This window comes from Anomaloglossus baeobatrachus, chromosome 2 (assembly GCF_048569485.1).
Source record: "Anomaloglossus baeobatrachus isolate aAnoBae1 chromosome 2, aAnoBae1.hap1, whole genome shotgun sequence".
Classification (NCBI taxonomy): Eukaryota; Metazoa; Chordata; class Amphibia; order Anura; family Aromobatidae; genus Anomaloglossus; species Anomaloglossus baeobatrachus.
The window spans coordinates 527,372,281-527,393,974 of NC_134354.1; the positions used below are offsets into that span (position 1 = coordinate 527,372,281).

Here is a 21,694-nt window from a genome sequence, read left to right on the forward strand (position 1 = left end):
CTGATGCTGCGGGGAGCTCTGCAAGATGTTTCTCACTCTATCTGCTGCTGGGATCGCCCACACCCGGATATTTTTAAAACCGTGCGGATCCAGACTTTCACAGTTCGGGTCTGCCCATCATTAGTCTTGAGTTATTTAGAGGGCACACCAAATTTTATATTGTTATACAAGCTGTACACCGATTACTTTACATTGTATCCAAGTGTCATATCTTCAGTGTTGTCCCATGAAAAGATATAATGAAATATTTACTAAAATTTGAGGGGTGTACTCACTTTTGTGATATACTATATAAGGTCTAGCCTATTTACCAATCCCAGAAAAGAGTTACTGCACCATTTATTATAAATTGCTAAACAAAAATACATAATTGCTGGCAATAATAGAATGGTATCAAAACATAGGGCTTTGCTTGCCACATATGAAGCTGTGTAGCCACAGACTGATAAGTACCTATATTGACTCCTGTGTATCGATGAAAGCACAGAAAATGGCATGTTTGCATCAGAATTGGACCATGAAGCAGTTGAAGGTGACATGGTTGAATGATTCTCTCTTTTCCAAACTATGGTCCACTGGGTGCATGTGTATCACTTACTTGGAGAATATTGGCTCTAGGTCAGGAGTGGGCAATTAAGAGAGGCCATGTGAAAAACAATGACTTGTGGAGGGCTGAACCAACATGCTGAACTTAAGTCTGCTCATTATTATTTACATGTTTTATATTAATTTTTATCACTTAAAATTGAGCAGAATTAAGAATACCAACTAGCTGCTACTGCTAATACAATTTAAAGTACAGTTTCTTGTAACATGTATTCTTAACAGTAGCAGCTAATAACCATAGCATATATTGTGTTTTAGAAAACTGATTAAAAAACATAGAAACAGTAAGTGATATTGCTCTAATTATCCAGTCCTTGTACACACGTAGCCTCTCAAAAAGCACGATTTTCCCACAGAGCCCCCCACACAGTATGATAACTCCCCACAAAGCCCCTCATCTAGTATGGTGTTCCACCACAAAGTATGATTTCTCTACACAGTAGGATATACCCACACAGCCATCCCACATAGTATAATGTACCCACACAGCCCCCCACACAGTATAATATCCCCACAAAGCACTTTATCCAGTATGGTTTCCTACCACAAAGTATGATGCCACTACACAATATGATGTCCCCACAAGCCCTTCACGCACTATAACACCTCCAGAGAGCCCTCCATGCATTATGATATCCCCACAAAGCCTCTCATGCACTATGATGCCCCCACACAGCCCCCACACACAGAATGACGTTCCCACATTCCCCCAACTTAGTACAGAATCCCCAAACAGATCCCCATTCAAAATTATGTACCCCCACAGCCTCCATGCAGTATTATGTCCCCACACAATTCCCCATAAACTATGATGTCCCCCCACATCAGTTCATGCAGGATAATATCCTCAAGTTTCCCCCAAGTACTAACAATTTAAAAAAAGATGAAACTATTCCCTTGACCCCATTATCCCTTTGTTATGATCTTTGCAGTCTACAGAGGTTCTACGCAGTGTGCACGATGTAGTGATATCATCACATTTGCTGTGCTCTCAGGTGCACAGACTCAATGATGAAAGAGGGAGCTGATGGCTGGCTGTTCCATCATTTTGTACATTATTATGCTGGAGATATAAAGACACTGGGAAGAGAGCGGACGCTATTTCCAGCCCTCTAGCTGTCCTGGTCCACTGGTCCATGGGCTGTGCAGGAACAGTCAAAGGGCTGTACGTGACCCATGGGTTGCAGTTTGCTTAGGTCTGCTCTAGGTCGTACTTTGTTTTCACTAGGTTGTTTTCTTACCAATGTGATGTACTGATTCTGCTGATAATTTTTGGTAGTGGCAATCATGTGGATGTAATTTAACACCCCAACTATTTAAATATTGGTGCACCCTTTTATGGCATAAGATGAATTCTCTAATCGAGGTTGTCACTTTTAGCAGGATAATGCACCATGCCACACTGCAAAAAATGTTTATGAATTGATTAAGGTTCGTAGAGTTCATAGAGTTGTCTTGTGATTCAGATCCAAAATCTCAATCTGGTTAAGCATCTGTAGCACTGTTACTAAAGTAATGGAGGTCCAACGTCTCATTTCCCTGGACATTTATCCACTGCTCATGTCTCGGTGTCAGACAACACAGGAGTTCCTTTGGTATTCCATCCTTTGATGGGTCACACTTTTTATGACAGGCTGAGGGGGACCTACATAATATTTGGTAGCACTGTCCATATTCAGTCAATCAATAAAGAAAGCAAATGGTGTATTTTAAAAAAATACAGTACTATGGTACAAAGATGATTGGGGAACATTTCCAAGATTCGATTCCTAAGTGGAATCAATCAAATCTTAAAAATATTTTTTCTAGTGAAGGATGAATAATTATGTAAATTATTTTAGTTCCTATGAGTTACATGTTTTTATTCTCGTAAACTTCTTCATGACATATAGTATTTACTTGTAAAGCCACAGAAAATTAGAAAAAAAATCACATATTTAATCACACTTTATTACTAAGTATCAGCTGCTTAACACTAGAAGTCCCAGAGAGGGGTCATTTAACATTTCTACCTTTGGAACCCAGAGGCTGGTTGAATGACCTGAAGGATTTTAGCTAACTTCCTATAATCACCGTCTTTTGTTCTGTAATTAAGGCCATTACTGTCGTACCACAGGAGGTTGTTGTTTTCCATTCAGTTTAGCCATTTAGTTTCTAGTCAGTTCTATTCAGTTTGGACTAAAGCCCCCGTCACATTTAACGACTTACCAGCAATCCCGAAAACGATGTGACCTGATAAGTATCGCTGGTAAGTCGCTGGGAGGTCGCTGGTGAGATGTCACACAGTCAGATCTTACCAACGACGCAGTAACGATCAGCGACCTGTATAACGATCTTGGCGGGCGTTGGGACTGTGTTAGGAGGTCGTTGGTAGGCATCAAACACAGCGATGCGTCCTGCCGAGCAAGAAATTGCCTCTGAAGAAAATGGTCCCAACCATTCAGCAACGACTAGCGATCTCACAGCAGAGGGCCTGATTGCTGGTAGGTGTCACACATAATGAGATCGCTGCTGCGTCACAGAAACGGTGACGCAGCAACGGTCTCGTTAGCGATCTCGTTAGCGATCTCGTTGTGTGTGACGGGGCCTTAAGGGTCATTTGACCCTCTTTCGGGACTTCAGAGGGGTGCTCGAAATTTCTGGGAGTTCTAGTGTTAAACAATGTATTCTAGAGAAATCTGAATGCAACCTGAGAGCATAAGATTTTGCAAAATGCATAAATGTTTTTTTTTTTATCAAAGGCATTTTAATAATGATTTGAGTATATTTACTTGTGTAAAAAGCCCTTTAATATTTTCGTATTGTTACAAATGCATATACATAAATACACATATGTTTTTATATTGGGAAAAACGATACACAAATCAGTCATAGTCATATGGCACCGACTTCAGATGAAGATTGGTCTCATATGAACAATGAAGAACATTCAATGATTCAACGATTTACATTAGAATTATTATATATGACATTTGACCAAATTTCCAAATCATTAATCCCTTAAGGATGCAGCTAATTTTCTTTTTTTCGCTGTTTAATTTTTTCCTCCCTTTTTATTAGAGTCATAACTTTTGTATATTTCCATCAACATAGACATATGAGGGCTTGGTTTTTGTTTGTTTTTTTGTTTTGTTTTGCTGGATGTGATATGGTTGTGAACAACACTATTCAATGTACCATATAATAGAAAATGTGGGGGAAAAAAAATTGGTTTATTATTGAAAAAAACTTGCAATTCTACCATTATTTTGGAGGTTTTATTTTTAAATTGCTAAATCCAATTACTGAGATATCAGACATGTAGATTTTTACTTTTTTACTATTTTAGTGGCTTAAAAGAAAGCTAAACTATGTAAAAAAATATTTTGTTTGTGTCTCATTTTCTGAGACCCACAACTTTTCTATTGTTTTTTTGTCAATGGAGATGTGATTTTTTTCTCTTTTCTTTGTTTTTTTTTTTGCATGGCAAGCTAAAATTTTTATTGATACTTGATGAACACTATTTTTTGTTGACTTTTTATTGCATTTTTGTGAAAGATTCAACGACAAAATAATGGCAATTTTGAAATGTATTTTTTTTTCTTTATGACATTTACTGCCTTTTTTCAATCCATATCGGGGATTTGAACCTTGGATTGTTTGTACTATATACTGCAATATATAGTAAAAAAAAACCATGACCTGCCATGAAGCACAGAATGTGTCAGGACTTCATAGGAGAGCCAACATGGCAATAATCAGGGCAGACAGATGATATGGCCTGGAGAGGATTGTAGCGCTTTAATGCTGCGGTAAATAATTGACAGTGGCATTTAGTGGGTTACCAGCAGCAATCAGTGCTAGAGCCGATCATTGCTGTTAGTAACAGATGATGGCTTTGTAAAACAGCTGAGCTCACTCCAGACACCATGACTTGCTCCAAGAACATATTCATCATGGTGCATTAAAAGGTTAAAACGGACATTTACTTAAAGGGCTGATATGCCCAAGAGAGTTTCTGGTGGGATTCATACACATACATACATACATACATACATTCACATCTGGTGTTTCATATATATATATATATATATATATATATATATATATATATATATATATATATATTATATGAGGCTTTGAATATGATTCCAAGCTTTGCTTTTTGCAGTTACTAAGGCTCTGTTCACACTTGTATTAGGTCTTTTCTGCCAGATTTTCCTCATTTTTTGATGTTCAGAATAGTATAGTATGTTCTTAGGCTTTTATTCCAAAATATTAAAAACAGGTATCATGTATAAAATACATTTGGCTCACCAATGTGAAGAACGCTTACACGTTTCGGACTGGAGGCTCCTTACTCATAGCTATGAGTAAGGACCCTCCAGTCTGAAACGCGTAAGCGTTCTTCACATTGGTGAACCATATGTATTTTATACATGATACCTGTTTTTAATTTTTTGGAATAAAAGTCTTTAATTTTATAATCCTCTGGTCGAAGTTGCTGGAACATCCCTAAAGATTTGTGTCTACAAGATTATCCGGAATCCAAGTTCCCTGCACCGCCCAGGATTGATTGAATTCCTCCAGATACTACATGTGCTATGGTTCGGTGAGCTGACATATTTTGTTTTTTCTATAGTATGTTCTTGTATTCTATTCAGTAAAAATATATAGCATATATCTTACACAACCATTAACAGTCACGATTGAAAGAAGGATACTAAAGATTTACAATGTATAATGGATCGTGATGTGTCATAATTGATCCATTACGATTAGCATGGACCTTGTGAAACCAGAAACAATCATGCCAGTGTGAACTGACAATATGTGAGATAAGTGGTTTACATGATACATTTTTCTTTGCTAAGCAGTCTTTGGTGTTAAGTATAATGTTTGGTAGAGCAATGAGTTAATTCCCAAAAATACCACCATAAGGTACCTTAAAGGGAATTTGTTACCAAGTTTTTACTATGTGATCTAAAAGCACCATGAGCTGAGACCCTGATTCCAACAATGTGTCACTTAAGGGCGCTTTACACGCTGCAACATCGCTAGCGATGTCGCTAGCGATCGCCCCCGTCGTTTGTGCGTCATGGGCAAATCGCTGCCCGTGGCGAACAATATTGCCGATACGCATCACTTACCTTCCTAGCGACGTCGCTGTGGCCGGCGAACAACCTCTTTTTTAAGGGGGCGGTTCGTGCGGCGTCACAGCGACGTCAATCAGCGGGCCACCAATAGAAGCGGAGGGGCGGAAAGCAGCTGCATTAACGACACGCCCACCTCGTTGCCGGAGGACGCAGGAACACTGTTGTTCGCCGTTCCCGGGGTGTCACACGTAGCGATGTGTGCTGCCTCAGGAATGACGAACAACCTGCGTCCAAAATGAGCAACGACATTTGGGAAATGAACGACGTGTCAACGATCAATGATTTGGTGAGTATTTATGATTGTTAGCGGTCGCTCGTACGTGTCACACGCAACGACGTCGCTAACGAGGCCGGGATGTGCGTCATGAATTCCGTGACCCCAACGATATCTCGTTAGCGATGTCGTTGCGTGTAAAGCGGCCTTTACATGTCTGCTGCAGTAGTGCCAGTGCTCAGAATGCTGATCCCTGTATATCCCCGCTCACAACCCTGATTGACAGCTTTCAGTGGACACTGTACATTGACATACAAGTGGTAATCAGTGATGGGGTGCGATGACACAGTTGACTAGCAGGCATAAGATAAGTAGTCCTCTTGTGATAATCTCCTGCTAATAAAACAGATTTTTTTGAAACAACAACACACAGCCTAGCAAGTGACACATCTCCGTAATCCCAGTTTCAGCCCTTACATCATGTTACTCTCAGAATTCATAGCAAAAACCTGCTGACAGATTCCCTTAAATACGCATCCCATTTTAATGGCCTCTAAAATGTATGTGTCCATGGCTGGTTAAAATATCAAGTATAGGTAACAAAATGTTCCTGGTTTATTACCATATGACTGGACCAAGAACAATATCATTTTATTAAAAATGAAAAAAAAAAAAAGTAACGGTGTCTGTGACTATTCAGTTCTACAACAAATACCATTGGAACAGTATTGATAAATCTGTACGCCATGTTATTGTCTACAGAAGATTTAAAGCTCTGGTATACAAAAATATCTTATTGGAGAAAATATGTAAAAAATGTTTTTACCCTGTATAAGCTGAAAAATGACTAAGCTTGCCAAAATAAGAAATTCTATAAATAATGTATAAAACAATGTTCACTTGACAATTAAAAGCGCATTACATCTGTTTACTTCTCATTGCCTTCTGCCTTGCCGGTTTCTGCTGCACTGTCTCCTCCTTCAGACAAGTTGTCGCCTAAATTCTTATCTTTTATTGTCTTTTCAACTTTAGTGATTCTTTGTTTCAGTTTTAGTTGTGTGGAGTTGTACTCAGCTAGTAATCTGGCAAACCTTGTCTGTAAACTGTCAAAAGAAGCTGTCAGCTTCTCCACCTTTTCTTCCATGTCCTTTGGATCAGCCCCAGCTTTTGCGGCCTCCTCGTCAATTAGTCCATCTTTCATTAGGATCTGTTTTCCTTTTTCCTCAAGCACTGTCTTAGCCTCAGGGTACTCTGTGAGAGCCTCCATTAAATCATCCTTGGATAAACAAAACAAATCAGAATAACCAATACTTCGAATATTAGCTGTCCTTCTGTTTCCAGATTTGCTTCCTTTGATATTGAGTATACTGATTTCTCCAAAATAACTTCCATCGCTAAGGACTACAAACTGCGTAATACCATCATCTGCTACCACTGCGAGTTTACCTTCCTTGATAATATACATTTCCCGTCCAATGTCTCCTTTTCGACAAATATAATCACCAGGGCTGAACACTTGAGGCCTTAGCTTCAGGACTAACTCCACAAGTAATCCAGCCTCACAGTCTTGAAAGATTCTAACCTTCTTTAAGGTGTCCAAGTGGACATTAATTGCAATTTCTGCTTTCAGTTTGTCTGGTAGGTTTTTTAGGACTTCTTTTTCATCCATTGTCTTCTTATTTGTCCATAGATAGTCAAACCACTTAATAACCCTGGCTTCCAGATCTTTTGATACATTACGAAATTGCATATATTGCTTTATAGAGTCAATCTTGGACTGAAATTCTGCTCTTGACGCGTTCATATTTGAAATCATCGATCCCACATTACCAACAATAGTGGCAAATATCAGAACACCAATTAAGAAGTCAAATACCACGAAGATGTATTCTATATCCTTGACTGGAGGAGGTGTCTCCCCAATGGTAGTAAGAGTGAGAGTTGACCAGTAAAGACTGTAAATATATTTCCGTGCAAGGCGGCCATATTCTGGATGAGAAATATTAGGGTAGACCCATGTGTCATTTCCAAACCCAATGGCTTTAGAAATTGCAAAGTAAATGCATGCATTCCAATGTATGATGATTAAAATGTAAAGAACAAGAATTCCAATTCGGAACATATTTGGGTAATTGGTTCTAGTTTCAGTGCGATCGAAGAACTCAAACATCCTAGCAAAACGTAATAGACGGTTGAAGCGTAATTCTGGATATTTAAAGCCCACTTTAAAGTAGGCCAAGTCAGTTGGCAAAAGTGATAACATATCAAATTTAAACTGCACAGTTTTTGAGTAGTACTCCTTTAACTTCTTAGCATCTTTCACTAGTAAGCCTTGTTCAAGGAAACCTGAAAAATATAAGATTATATATCTTAAAAATGTTTGTTATATATTTAATGTAATAGGAGCTAATGTATGCATAATAGAGAAAACTAGCCGCTTCACGACTGGTTGAATTTGCGCTATCCGTTTTTTTTTTTTTAACTTACCTTCTTCTGAGAGCCGTAATTTTTTTATTTTTCAGTCAATCTGGTCATGTGAGGGCACATTTTTTGCAGAACGAGCTCTACTTTTAAATTAAAACATGAGTTTTACCATATAGTGTTCCAAATAGGAAAAATTGCAAAAAAATTGCGATTGCAGTATTGTTTTTGAGATATTTTATACACTATGTTCAAAATATGGTAAAACTAATGTGTTGGTGTGATGCCTGAGGTCAGTGCGAGTTCATAGACACCAAACATGAATAGGTTTACTTTTATCTAAGGGGTTAAAAAAAAAATCAGAAGTTTGTCCAAAAAAAGTGGCTTGCATTTTGCACCATTTTCAGCGACCCGTAGTGTTCTCATTTTTCAGCATCTATGGCTCATTGATGGCTTAGTTTTTAACAGTATTATTTTTGCACCGATGGTACATTTTGATCGCTTATTATTGCATTTTGTGCAAAATTTGTGGAGACCAAAAAATGTAATTTTGGCGTTTGGAATTTTTTTGTTGCTACACCGTTTACCGATCAGATTGATTGATTTTAGATTTTCATAGATCAGACATTTCTGAATGCGGCAATACCAAATGTGTGTATATTTGTTATATTTTTAACACTTTAATTTTCAATGGGGCGAAAGAGGGGTGATTTGAACTTTTATTTTTTTTTAAACTTTTTTTTATTTTACTAGTCCCCCTAGGGGGCTATAAGGATCAGTTGTCTAATCGTTCATTTATTTCTCCCAATCAGAGCAACACAGCTGATTTTGAGAGAAATGATCATGTCTTGTAACCTGCAGTACTCGGCTGCTGGTTACAGGACCTGAGTCATGTGAGCTACAGGAGTCATCACATGACCCTGTGCTACCATGACAACCATTGGATCCACATGATGAAGTCACATGACTTTCGGTGGCGGCCTGTGAGTATGCGATTATCGAGATCGCAATTAAAATAGCTTTGTCACATCTTGTGTGTGAGCTGAAGACATCGAAGAGGAACAACAGAGGGTGACGGAGGAAGTATATACAGTATGTACAGAATATGGGGGAGGGGGAGGGGAGTATAGGCGGCCACAGTATAGGGGGAGTGGAGAAATGTATATGTGGCCACAGTATGGCCAGAGAGGGTGAGGAGGGGAAAGTATATACGGCCACACAGTATGGGTGGGGAGGGGGATATATATAAGGACACACAGTATGGGGAGAGAGGGTGGAGAATTGGGATGTATATATGGAGACAGTATGGGGAGAGGGGGAAAAGGGATGTATATATGGCCACACAGTATGGGGAGAGAGGGTGGGGAGGCGGAAGTATATATGACGACACAGTATGGGAAGAGAGGACGGAGAGAGGGAATGTACATATGGCCACACAGTATGGTGAGAGAAGGTGAGGAAGGGGGTTGTATATATGGAGACAGTATGGGGAGAGAGGGTGAGGGGGGAGTGCATACAAATACAGTATGGGGAGCAAATGGAGGAAAGAAATTTTGAGGACACAATATTGGGAATTTAAGAACTATATGTGAGCAAGGGGGGAATTTTGAGTACATGGTATGGGGAGCAAGCGGGCAGAATGGGGAGTGAGAAAGAAATGTATGTGGACACAGTATGGATTGTGAGGAGGAATGAGTGCGGAGGTAGTGAGGAGACAGCATGGGATGAAATAAATGTGAGGGGGCTGTGACGACATGGACTCTCATGGGTTAAAGTTTCTTAACATTCAGCCAGGCAGGATGATAGATTGTTTATAGACGGGGATAAGTCCCTCATTGTTTTTACAAGACTCTTGTGGACTCATGTAATTGTGTTGGCCACTGAAAGCCAGACGTATTGTTTCTCCAGACTCTTCCAGTAATCATTGTATTGTAGTTGTGTATTGCTAATGTAATTACCTTAGTAGCCATTGTCTAGTCGGTGACTTGCAGATTACATGTATACCCTCAGTCTTTCTGTAGACATCATTTGGATGAACTTTGTCCATGCAGCTTGAGATTCATCCAATGGGAGAGGCGATCTTGTCCAACCAATCGATGAGGACGCAGTGTGCCCAGAGGGAGGGCTGTGGCTATAAGAGAGGATTTCTATAAGCCACCAGGTTGGTGAAGGTTGTTAATGGATGCTGAGGGATCCAGTCTAAGCTCGTAGCAGCTGACTAGAGAATCAGGATATCTTATGGCTTCAATCTAGGGACTCCGGTTCCGGTTGGAGACCATATCCACAGCCTAGGGATTTCGACTCCGGCTGCCAGGATTGTAACATCATACCAGGACTACCTAAGGAGGACACTCAGGTTGGGACAGTTCAGTCACCTGGAACAGACTTTGCAGACCTCAGACAGCTTCCTAAATCTTTCATTATTCCTTTCTCGGTGGGTGCCCACCAAAAGCGGGGTGCTGCTGGATTGGAGTAAATAGCCCTGGAACCTCTGAGGCATGGACATTCTAAATCCCTGGTGAGCCAGCGGAAGGGTGAGACTCTGTTGCTTGTTACATTTGTGTTTTGCTGGTTATGTGTTATGTGCCGTTAATTGTTTGGGGATCCAATAAAGTCTAATTATTGTGGTTCCCTCACCCTGTGTTGTCTGAGTAGTGTTACGCCCACGGTTAAGGAGGCCGGCGTTCAGTTGGGATGAGCCCTGAGCCACGCTGTCTTTCTAAAGGCGGCGGGTTTTAGTGGACGAGAGCACCCACTGAGCCCCGTGTCTCCACAATTGGTGGCAGCGGTGGGATACTACTCAGCCAGCCTGGTTTATCCAGGGGAGCTGTAGAGGACTTGTGTTTCTTGACACCGTCCAGGGCTCAACAACCGGGGAGGCACATAAGCATACCCAGCAAGCCATAGGGGAGGCATTCAGGTTTCGGACGCTGCCATGTCCAACCCCACCAGCTCAGCCATGGGACAAGGACAAGAGATAAGATACGACCGCAGCAGTAAATGGATGCTACAGGATCTGTGCCAGATGCAAAAGATTGAATACAGGAACACTGACACTCGGTCGGACTTGATCCAGAAATTGGTCCATTGGGATGCCCAGAATGATGTAGAGGATGATGAGGACACCGCCGATGTGGTATCAGAGGATGTAAACCGTATGTCTCATCCTAGATCCAGTGACAGTCTGGAAACAAACCAAGCCCACGCAGACCAAGTCAGGGAATTGTTGGCTGCATTGGGGCCTGAAGCTTCAAGAGAAGAGAGGGCTGGGGTTCTGCAATTCGTGTTTGGAGTTCCAATTTCCTTACCATCAGCACATACCTCCAGGATGGACCACCACCAACGAAGTCTTCTTCGCTACAGGGACGTGCCAGTGTTTAATGATTCCAGCACTGAGATACATGAACACTTGCAAAACTTTGAGGTGCTAATGCGTATGCACCAGGTGACCACAGATGAGTGGTCAAATACCTGTGGACAAGCTTGCCGGTGCGGGCCCAGGAGGCTGTCCGGTCACTTGGGCCTCAGGACTGCCTGGACTACGGAATTATTAAGGACACTTGGTTGGCCCTTTTTACCATAACACCCGAGAGACATCGCACTAAGTTCCGGACTATGTCTCGCCAGGGTGTCTCGTACGTTGAATTTGGCAGTCAACTCCGATGACACTGTAACCGCTGGCTCGATGGTCGGGCTGCCCACTCCGCTGCTGCCCTCCGGGATGTGATGGTGCTCGAACAGTTGCTGGAGAAGATGGACCGGGAAATCCGAGAATGGGTAGCTGACAGGAAGCCCGAAACCCCAGAGCAAGCAGCGCGATTGGCTGATGAATTTACAGCCAACTGACCCAGCTGGAGGCCCAATAGACCCACCGATCCGAGGAGGTCCCTCAACCATGGATCCAAGCGACCCCCAGACTCCCGTGCTGGACTAACTGATTACACCACAGAAGCCCCAACAAGACGAAGGTTTACCAACAGGGCCGGTGACTTGTCTAACCCACGGCGTTGTTATACGTGTGGGCGCCTTGGACACATGGCCAAAGAGTGTTTTCAAAGTCGGGGCCCCATGCCTGGAGCCCGTCTGCCAGTCCAACCAGTCATCATATGCAGAGATGAACCAACGAGACCCAAGGAATGCTACTCCCGAGAAACGCCAATAGCTGAGGAAGTGGTTTACCCAGTCCACACTCTACGACAGGCCGGACGCCGTAAGCCAGCCAACCTCCATCGCCGCATCCAGACGGTCAAGGTTGGTGATATACAGGCTCAGGGACTTCGAGACACTGGATCTTCCATCACCCTGGTCAGCCCAGATATTGTTCCCACCGAACATCATTTACCTGGCCGCCAAGTGACAATCTCCCTTGCTGGGGGCCAGCGCTTGAACATCCCTCTGGCACGAGTGCAGTTGGACTGGGGAACTCACCAAGGAGAAGTTGAAGTGTGACTCATGGTTGGCCTCTCCACCCCTGTTATTTTGGGAAATGACCTAGGACAAGGACTATCCAGCCAGTTTGTCACCGCCATCACCCGCAGCCAAGCCAAACACCATCCTGGTGCAGGTCATTCTACCAACCCTTCAGAGGAGAATCCTCCTCCTCAATCTTCAGCATCCTCCTCGGAGCCATCACATGTGAGTACATCAGACCCAACTGTGGCCATTGACTTGGGGAAGATAGATCGTAAGGAATTCAGAGAAGCCCAACTGACAGACCCCACCCTAGAGCTTATCCGTAGTGCGGCCGCCCAACCTGGGGGAGGAAATCAGGGGAAGGTGTATAGATGGGAAAAAGGCCTCTTATATCGGGAAAAGCCTGCATATTGCCCAGAAAAACCCTGGACCCCTGTACATAAGCTTGAGGTACCCCAGCAATACCGACCCCAACTATTGCGTTTAGCTCATGATGATCCTGCGGCTGGGCACATGGGGGCCAAAAAGATAGGGCGCGCCTGTTGCACAGTTTTTTCTGGTCAAAGGTCACTCAAGAAGTGCAAAAATACAGAGCCGCTTGCCCAGTGTGTCAATGTATGGGGTAAACCCCTTGTCTTGCCCCACTCCAACCCATACCCTTGATAGAAGAAGCCTCATTCTCAGTCTTTAGCCTCCTCCTCAGAGCCATCAAATGGCAAGAACCATGGAAATGCGGATGGGTTTTCCCGACAAGAGGAGAAGGATGATCGGAAGCCTATCATGTCTGGCTAATATTAAGAAGGGGGAGGAATGTGACGACATGGACTCTGATGGGTTAAAGTTTCTTAACATTCAGCCAGACAGGATGATAGATTGTTTATAGACGGGGGATAAATCCCTCATTGTTTTTACAAGACTCTTGTGGACTCATGTAATTGTGTTGGCCACTGAAAGCCAGACGTATTGTTTCTCCAGACTCTTCCAGTAATCATTGTATTGTAGTTGTGTATTGCTAATGTAATTACCTTAGTAGCCATTGTCTAGTCGGTGACTTGCAGATTACATGTATACCCTCAGTCTTTCTGTAGACATCATTTGGATGAACTTTGTCCATGGAGCTTGAGATTCATCCAATGGGAGAGGCGATCTTGTCCAACTAATCGATGAGGACGCAGTGTGCCCAGAGGGAGGGCTGTGGCTATAAGAGAGGATTTCTGTAAGCCACCAGGTTGGTGAAGGTTGTTAATGGATGCTGATGGATCCAGTCTAAGCTCTTAGGAGCTGACTAGAGGATCAGGATATCTTATGGCTTCAATCTAGGGACTCTGGTTCCGGTTGGAGACCGTATCCACAGCCTAGGGATTTCGACTCCGGCTGCCAGGATTATAACATCATACCAGGACTACCTAAGGAGGACACTCGGGTTGGGACAGTTCAGTCACCTGGTACAGACTTTGCAGACCTCAGACAGCTTCCTAAATCTGGCATTATTCCTTTCTCGGTGGGTGCCCGCCAAAAGCGGGGTGCTGCTGGATTGGAGTAAATAGCCCTGGAACCTCTGAGGCATGGACAGTCTAAATCCCTGGTGAGCCAGCGGAAGGGTGAGACTCTGTTGCCTGTTACAGTTGTGTTTTGCTGGTTATGTGTTATGTGCCGTTAATTGTTTGGGGATCCAATAAAGTCTAATTATTGTGGTTCCCTCACCCTGTGTTGTCTGAGTAGTGTTACGCCCACGGTTAAGGAGGCCGGCGTTCAGTTGGGATGAGCCCTGAGCCACGCTGTCTTTCTAAAGGCGGCGGGTTTTAGTGGACGAGAGCACCCACTGAGCCCCGTGTCTCCACAGGGGCACAAAATAGAGACTGGGTAGTGGGGGGTATGGAGAAAGGGCAGCATGGGGGGATAGTGTGAGGCCATAGCAAGGAGGAGTGTGTGATGAGAGGGCACAGCATAAAGACTGGGCAGTATACTATGTACACAGTGTAGAGGACAGTGTAAAGAGGGGGCTAAGTATTGAAAGGAGAGGGCACTGTGAAGGGCATGTACCATTAGAAGGACAGTGTTTGTATCATATTTTGTGCAGAGAACACAGTGAGGGGCAATTATTTATTCAGGGGCACAGCGTAGGGTAGATATTTTTATATATGAGTATTATAATCATTTTATTTATTTTTAAGGGTATCGTGTCGGGATGTGTGCTGCAGAAGACCGGAGAAGAGGGAACTCTGCAGAGAAAAGCTGTGAATGTAAAATGTCATAATGGTGTCTGGACAAGATGAAGAAAAGAAAGAGATGACTTGGATCAGAGACAACTTCATCTATAAGGTACCTGAATGTAAATGTTGATTTGTGATACTGACTAATTCTCATCAGTACTGTGGTTCCTGTATGACTGCAGACTGATAATGACTGATTACAACTTCCAGTATCTCCTTACCATTGTTAAGGATGTACTGATAGTTGTATTTTCATGCAATACAAATATATATGGGTCTGACCTGACAATACAATTGATATACCATATACTGATTGTGGTTCTAGCAATATATTTCTGTACTGACGAGGGTTTTAATGTTGTGTTTCTGTTCTTATGGGATTATATGGATGTATTTCTGTACTGCTGGTGGTTCTGGTGAGGAATTTCTGTACTACTGGTGGTTCTGGTGAGAAATCTCTGTACTGCTTATGATTCTTGTGAGGAATTTCTGTACTGCTAGTGGTTGTGATGCTGTGTTTCTGTTCTGATGGGGGTTCTAATTATGTATTTCTGTACCTATGATGGTTCTGGTGATTGTATACCTGTGCTGTTATTAGTTCCAATCCTGTACACAAGTAACAATTTATAACTTGTAATATTATGTTATACATGGCTATATTAAAGATGTTGTCAACTACTTCCTTAGGATAGGTCATCAATATCTGATGATGGATGGGGTCTGGCCCCCTTGCCAATTGGCTGTTCTAGCTAATGGCAGCAGATGGCCGGAGTGCTCAATTCCTGATCTTCTCCGTCTTCTGATATTGGACGTGGCTGGGTACTGCCCATCGGTGCCTATTCAAATCAATGAAGCGGATGTGCATTACCCGGCATACTTGTGCTCACATGACCTTCCACTCGTATCACTCGCATGGGAGAATCCTAAAAGTGTGCAGACCATGCATTGTTAGAATTCACAAGTCTGCAGTCACCTAGAGAAACTCAGGCATCACCACCATTAAGAGTATCCCTGAGGTTAGGGATATCATAGGGCCCCCTAGCTTGAGGGACAGCTTAGGAGCCCCGGTTCCCCTAAGCTGACACAGATGTCAGAGAAGATTAGGAAGTTCAGAAAAGAAAGAATGTGGAATACTGATAAACCTGGTTCCCCTAAAGTAAAAATTCCTTTAATAATGTATAAATTCAATACTTAGCAACCTGCACTTTACAAAGCAAGATTAATTTAAAGTACTTCCCTTATACTAAATATCGTAATGATATAAAAAATATTAAGATGGAATGGTATGTGATTGTAGTTGTAGTGTTAATAGGTAAACATTGGCAGCGCTCGTCCTAGAATAACTTACCAGTTCTGAATCTTACTAACGTGTCCATTATGTATATTAAATCTGCACTGTAATCCAGGACAATCCACAGGATAATGTTATTTCTCTGTAGTTCATCAAAACAGGATCTTCAAACACAGGAAAAAACAGTTGTCAGTATGACTGAAGCCAGTGAGAGGCAGGAGGTATCTTCTGCCATACTTACCTGCACACCAGAAAGCACCAGTTATACATGACAGGTACTGAGATGATTGACAACCACCTGTAGTAGAAGTTACTGGCTGGGTCAACTACGTAGATTTCCTTTTTCTTTCTATAATTAAATAATGCAAGTATTATGAGCACATCGTAGCACAAGAAATGTTACACGTATTAGCAAAGAGACTTCTGCAGTCAGTAAACTATTTACCTTTATATAACTGTCAATCAGGGGATTGTAAAACAATTACCAATTTAAAATGTGAAATATCAGGCTCATCGGCTGGGCCAGAATACCTGTATCTAGCGTTTTTAGGAAAAATATTCTATAATATAATTTCTCTTACGAACAAAGAAATATTTTAATTAATGTTATCATTATTATTATGATTAGTGTTATCCGGGAGTATTTTAATTTTATTTTTTCTCATGGGGCTAAGAACTGATTGGAAGGTAGTTGCTACCTACCTGCCTGTTCTGCCTGGCACCAGCTCAGAGCGGTCACGGGCCACTTCTGACAGTGATTCTGCCACACATCAACAGAGTAGGTCTTTTTCTTTCGGTCTGCTTTGTTGATGAGGCGTGACTGCCGATGTCATGCAGAGTTAGGGTATGTGCGCACGTTGCTTTTTACCTGCTTTTTACCTGCTTTTTTGCTGCTTTTTCTTCTGCGCTGTTTAATGCCAAAATGGATGTGTTCTTCTATTCAAGCAAAGTCTATGGGAATTTGGGTTTCTTGTTCACACTATGTTGTTCAAAATGCTGCCTTTTTGTGGCAGAACTTTGGTCAAAAACTCAGCTTTTCAAAGAAGCAACATGTCAATTGTTTTTGCCATTTGGGTTTTGCACTGCAAAGCTGAGTTTTTGACCAAAGTTCTGCCACAAAAAGGCAGCATTTTGACCAACATAGTGTGAACAAGAAACCCAAATTCCCATAGACTTTGCTTGAATAGAAGAACACATCCATTTTGGCATTAAACAGCGCAGAAGAAAAAGCAGCAAAAAAGCAGGTAAAAAGCAGGTAAAAAGCAACGTGCGCACATACCCTAACAGCAGTTAGGCAGCAGGGAGCCGGCTATTAATTAGCATGATATTGGGATGCCCCATTAAAAGAGCAGAGTGGAAAAGAAGCAGATGCTCTATTGACATGACATCAACGGAAGCCGCAGAATCACCAACAAGAGCGGTCCATTATCGTTCTGAGCCAGCAGAGATCAGGCAGAACAGGCAGGTAGTTTACAACTACCTGAATGTGTAAGGCACATGGGAAAGAAATCAAATAGCCCCAGATTAACCTTTAAACAATAAGAAACTTTAATAAAATTGAATGTATCAATAATTTAAAAGTTGTGGACACATTTGCATAGTGTTATATATTGTTCGTTCACTTCCTAAATGCAAAATTATGAAACTTTCTAAACAGCCTTCATTGACCATATGATAGCCTATGCTTTTGTTGCCTTCACACAGGTAGTCCTGTTTTGTTTTTTCCTGACAGCACTCTGCTTCTATCTGTGTCAGAATGGTTGGAGGGAAGCATCCAAGTCTTCAGGGAGTGCAGATCTTACAGGGTGTAGATAGGGAGAAAAAGAAAGCACACACTCCGGGGGACACATATCACATATGGTGTGTAGGAGCATATAGAGAACCTATGACTCCCACTGTACGTGAGCAGGGTGTAAAGAGACTCTTCTCATCGGCATCTGGAAACACATGAAAGACCTCCCGTAGGTTCTGAAAAGGCTAATGCAGTACAGGGATGAAACTTTTGTATATAAGAGGCAGTACCAGCAACCACTGACAACTAACAAACACATGAAAAAATAATTTTTCATGTCAAAGATGTCCATAGTATTTAATCTTCAATATTTTAATATATATATAGGGTCTGTGCGCACTGGGTAGATGTCTTTCTTAAGCAAAATCCGCACCCTCTGGCAGAATTCCGCACCTGCGGCAAAGAACGCACCCAAATTCTGCATGCGGTTTTACCACGGTTTGTTGTGGTTTTGGTGTAAATTTCCCACGGTTTTGTCCCTGCGGTTTTTAACCATTATCAATGGCAATACTGCAGGTACCTGCTGAAAAGAAGTGACTGCTGCTTCTTTTTGCTGCAGAAATTCTGCAGCAAAACCTGTAGGGAAAAAAAATGCACAGCATTTTGGATTTCTCATACATTTTGCTGGGGAAAAGACTGCATGAACTTTATGAACAAAAAACGCACCTATTCTGCAGCAAAAAAATGCGGCAAATCTGCGGCAAAAAAAGCAGTATGCGCACAGAGCCATAGAGAGGCTCTGTGCATATGGGACAGCGTGCCCACGGACTTTGCTGCAGGTTTGTCCGCAGGTTTCCCGCCGCTGCTCCCCGGAATCCGCAGCTATCCATTGCTGCGGGATTTGAGCATTTTTGTTGCGGTAAAACTGCGGGACAAGTGCGGAAATACCTGCGGAAGTCCCGCCTTCTATCTCCATAGTGAAAGGCGGGAATTCTGCAGATATTTCCGCATGAATAATTGACATGCAGTTACGTGCGACTGTGGGGCATCCGCAGCATATTCTGTGACGCCCTGGACTAGCCAGGTAGTCACTTACATACCAACATACACACCCCCACCCTAGGCAGTTACAACAGTCAGACAAAAACCCTTGTTGCCTCCCTCCAGGGTCTGATGTCCACACCAGGTGGGGCGGAGCCAGGCGGTTGGCCCCACCCATCGAGGAGTTCACAGGCCTGGAGGCGGGAAAGGTTTCAGATCAGTCTTGGAGGTGAAAGTGAGAGGAGTGAACACTTGAGGTGTCTGGGTCGGAGCCCAGGCACTGACAGCAAGGTTGGCAGACAGTGGTGGCCATCTGCAGGAGTTGGTGGAACTCCGCAGAGCCGTAAGGACCGGGGTCGGGCGTCGGCCCGCCAGTACCGGACCGGGGAACGGAGTGAAGCTAAGCACACAGGCAGGGCCATCGGACCCCGACCAGGCTTGGAGCTGCCGTCAATAGTCAAATCCGAATGTGACAGGAACCCCCGGGGTTCCCTAACAACCAAGTCCCGATTGAAAGCAACCACTCACACCGTGAGGATATACAGCCACCGCCACAGGCTAGAGATCCAAGGGCCAGAGCCTACGGGCAAAACGGGCTCCTACGGCACCTATACGCCGGGGAGCGGACTACCGGTGGGCAACCACAGGAGTCAGAACATTTCTAAAAGGTGTAGGGAAAGACAGCCACCATCAGCCGTCCGGGGAGAGCACAATATCAACACTGCAGCCGGCTGCGGGACCCGTCCATCCGGCCGTTTTGGTTTACCAGAGATTTGGTCAGTGATTGTCTGAGTGAGTACACCAGTGCTGTCCGGCACCGTGCCGCGCAGTCACTGCACCCCAGCCATCCAGCCTCCCCGTTACACCACCGGGCCCCGGGATCACCAAACCCCCTACCCACGGAGGGGACAACATCCCAGCTGCACCCCACCATCTTTCCCGGGATCCCTGTTACCAGCAGCGGTGGTGCCATCATCACCACGTCCCGTGGGTGGCGTCACGAACAATCTCCCTAACCAAAACCACCCCTTTTCACTCACGGGCAAGGAGCGCTGCTTGAGTCCCCGGGTCCGGTCCACCGCTCGAGCCACCGAGCAGCAGCAGCAGAAGCTCCGGACCCGAGCGTGGTGAGCGCGTCCCCTCCGCCCGCGACAATTCCGCAGCCGCACATACTGCAGCATTGATACAGCACTCCCCAAATCCCATAGGATAAGATGGGGAGTGTCTGTACTTGCATAAACCTGGTGACCGCTAATCCCCTAAGTGACTGACGTTAGCAGCCCTCTCTCATACTCACGATCCCCGATCCCCGGTGCGGCGTTGCACGGCGTTCACACTGCTCCGGCGGCTTTTACTATTTTGAAAAAGCCGGCCGCTCATTAAACAATCTCGTATTCCCTGCTTTCCCCGCCCACAGGTGCCTATGATTGGTTACAGTGAGACACACCCCCACGCTGAGTGACAGGTATCTCACTGCACCCAATCACAGCAGCCGGTGGGCGTGTCTATACTGTGCAGTGAAATGAATAATTAAATAATTAAAAAAAACGGTGTGCGGTCCCCCCAATTTTAATACCAGCCAGATAAAGCCATACGGCTGAAGGCTGGTATTCTCAGGATGGGGAGCTCCACGTTATGGGGAGCCCCTCAGCCTAACAGCTGAGCCTGACAGCTCAGCTGATCGCGCTACTTACCTCAGTTGCTGCGTGGAGCTGACAGGAGCAGCGGTGTCTTCTGCTGCTCCGTCACCTTCATGCAGCACAGCTGGAAGCGACGCTGGACTATCCTGGATTACGCCGGACATGGAGGGCTTTTTGGGGCTTATTAAATTGGTGAACCAGGGAATTTGTTAGTGTTTTTTTAATTCTAATAAATGATTTTTTCACGTGTGTGTGTTTATTTACTGTAACTTACAGAATAATCATGGAAGGTATCTCGTGGAGACGCCTGACATGATTAATCTAGGATTTAGTGGCAGCTATGGGCTGCTGCCATTAACTCCTTATTACCCCGATTTGCCAACGCACCAGGGCAAATCGGGAAGAGCCGGCTTCAAAATAATAAAAGCCGCCGGAGCAGTGTGAATGCCGTGCAGCGCCACGCCGGGGAACGGTGAGTATGAGAGAGTAGGGGAAAATGACCGACATGGACAGAGAGTGAGGGACAGAGATAGTGACGGACCGACAGAGAGAGAATAGAGACCGAGAGGGAGAGACCGACTGACAGAGAATAGTGATTGACAGACATTGTGAGACATCACTCGTTTCCAGTGTTTTAGGAAACATGCGAGAAATGTATTTAGAAAATCGGATGTCACTAGGATGGTGTGAGTGCCATCCCCTGACATCCGATTATTTACACGCTCACATAGACTTGCATTGAAGAGACTCGCAGTAGAAACTCGCAAAAAAGCAGCATGCTGCGATTTTTTTCTCAGTCCGATTTGGACTGAGAAAAAAATCGCAAATGCGAGCTGAATCATTTACTATTATGTGTCCAATTCCAATGCGAGTTTTTCTCGCATTGCTCTACTGCGAGAAACTCGCAAGTGAGAAGCAGCCCTAAGGGGTATTCCAGGTTTTTTTTGTTTTGTTTTGTTTTTTATATCTTTCTCTTTAACCCACTAAA

At 43.6% G+C, this 21,694-nt stretch overlaps 1 protein-coding gene across 1 annotated transcript in view; it reads right to left on the minus strand.

Moving 5' to 3' along the window:
• Positions 1 to 5,034: 5,034 nt before the first annotated feature.
• The window catches only part of CNGA3 (cyclic nucleotide gated channel subunit alpha 3), a 112,148-nt gene continuing 95,488 nt past the window's right edge, over positions 5,035 to 21,694 (minus strand). The window contains exons 5-7 of the mRNA XM_075334311.1: positions 16,535 to 16,642; positions 16,351 to 16,457; positions 5,035 to 8,301 (exon numbers count right to left, since the gene is read on the minus strand). Of these exons, the coding sequence (XP_075190426.1) occupies positions 6,884 to 8,301; positions 16,351 to 16,457; positions 16,535 to 16,642 (1,633 nt within the window). The 3' untranslated portion in view covers positions 5,035 to 6,883. The remainder of the gene's footprint in view (positions 8,302 to 16,350; positions 16,458 to 16,534; positions 16,643 to 21,694) is intronic.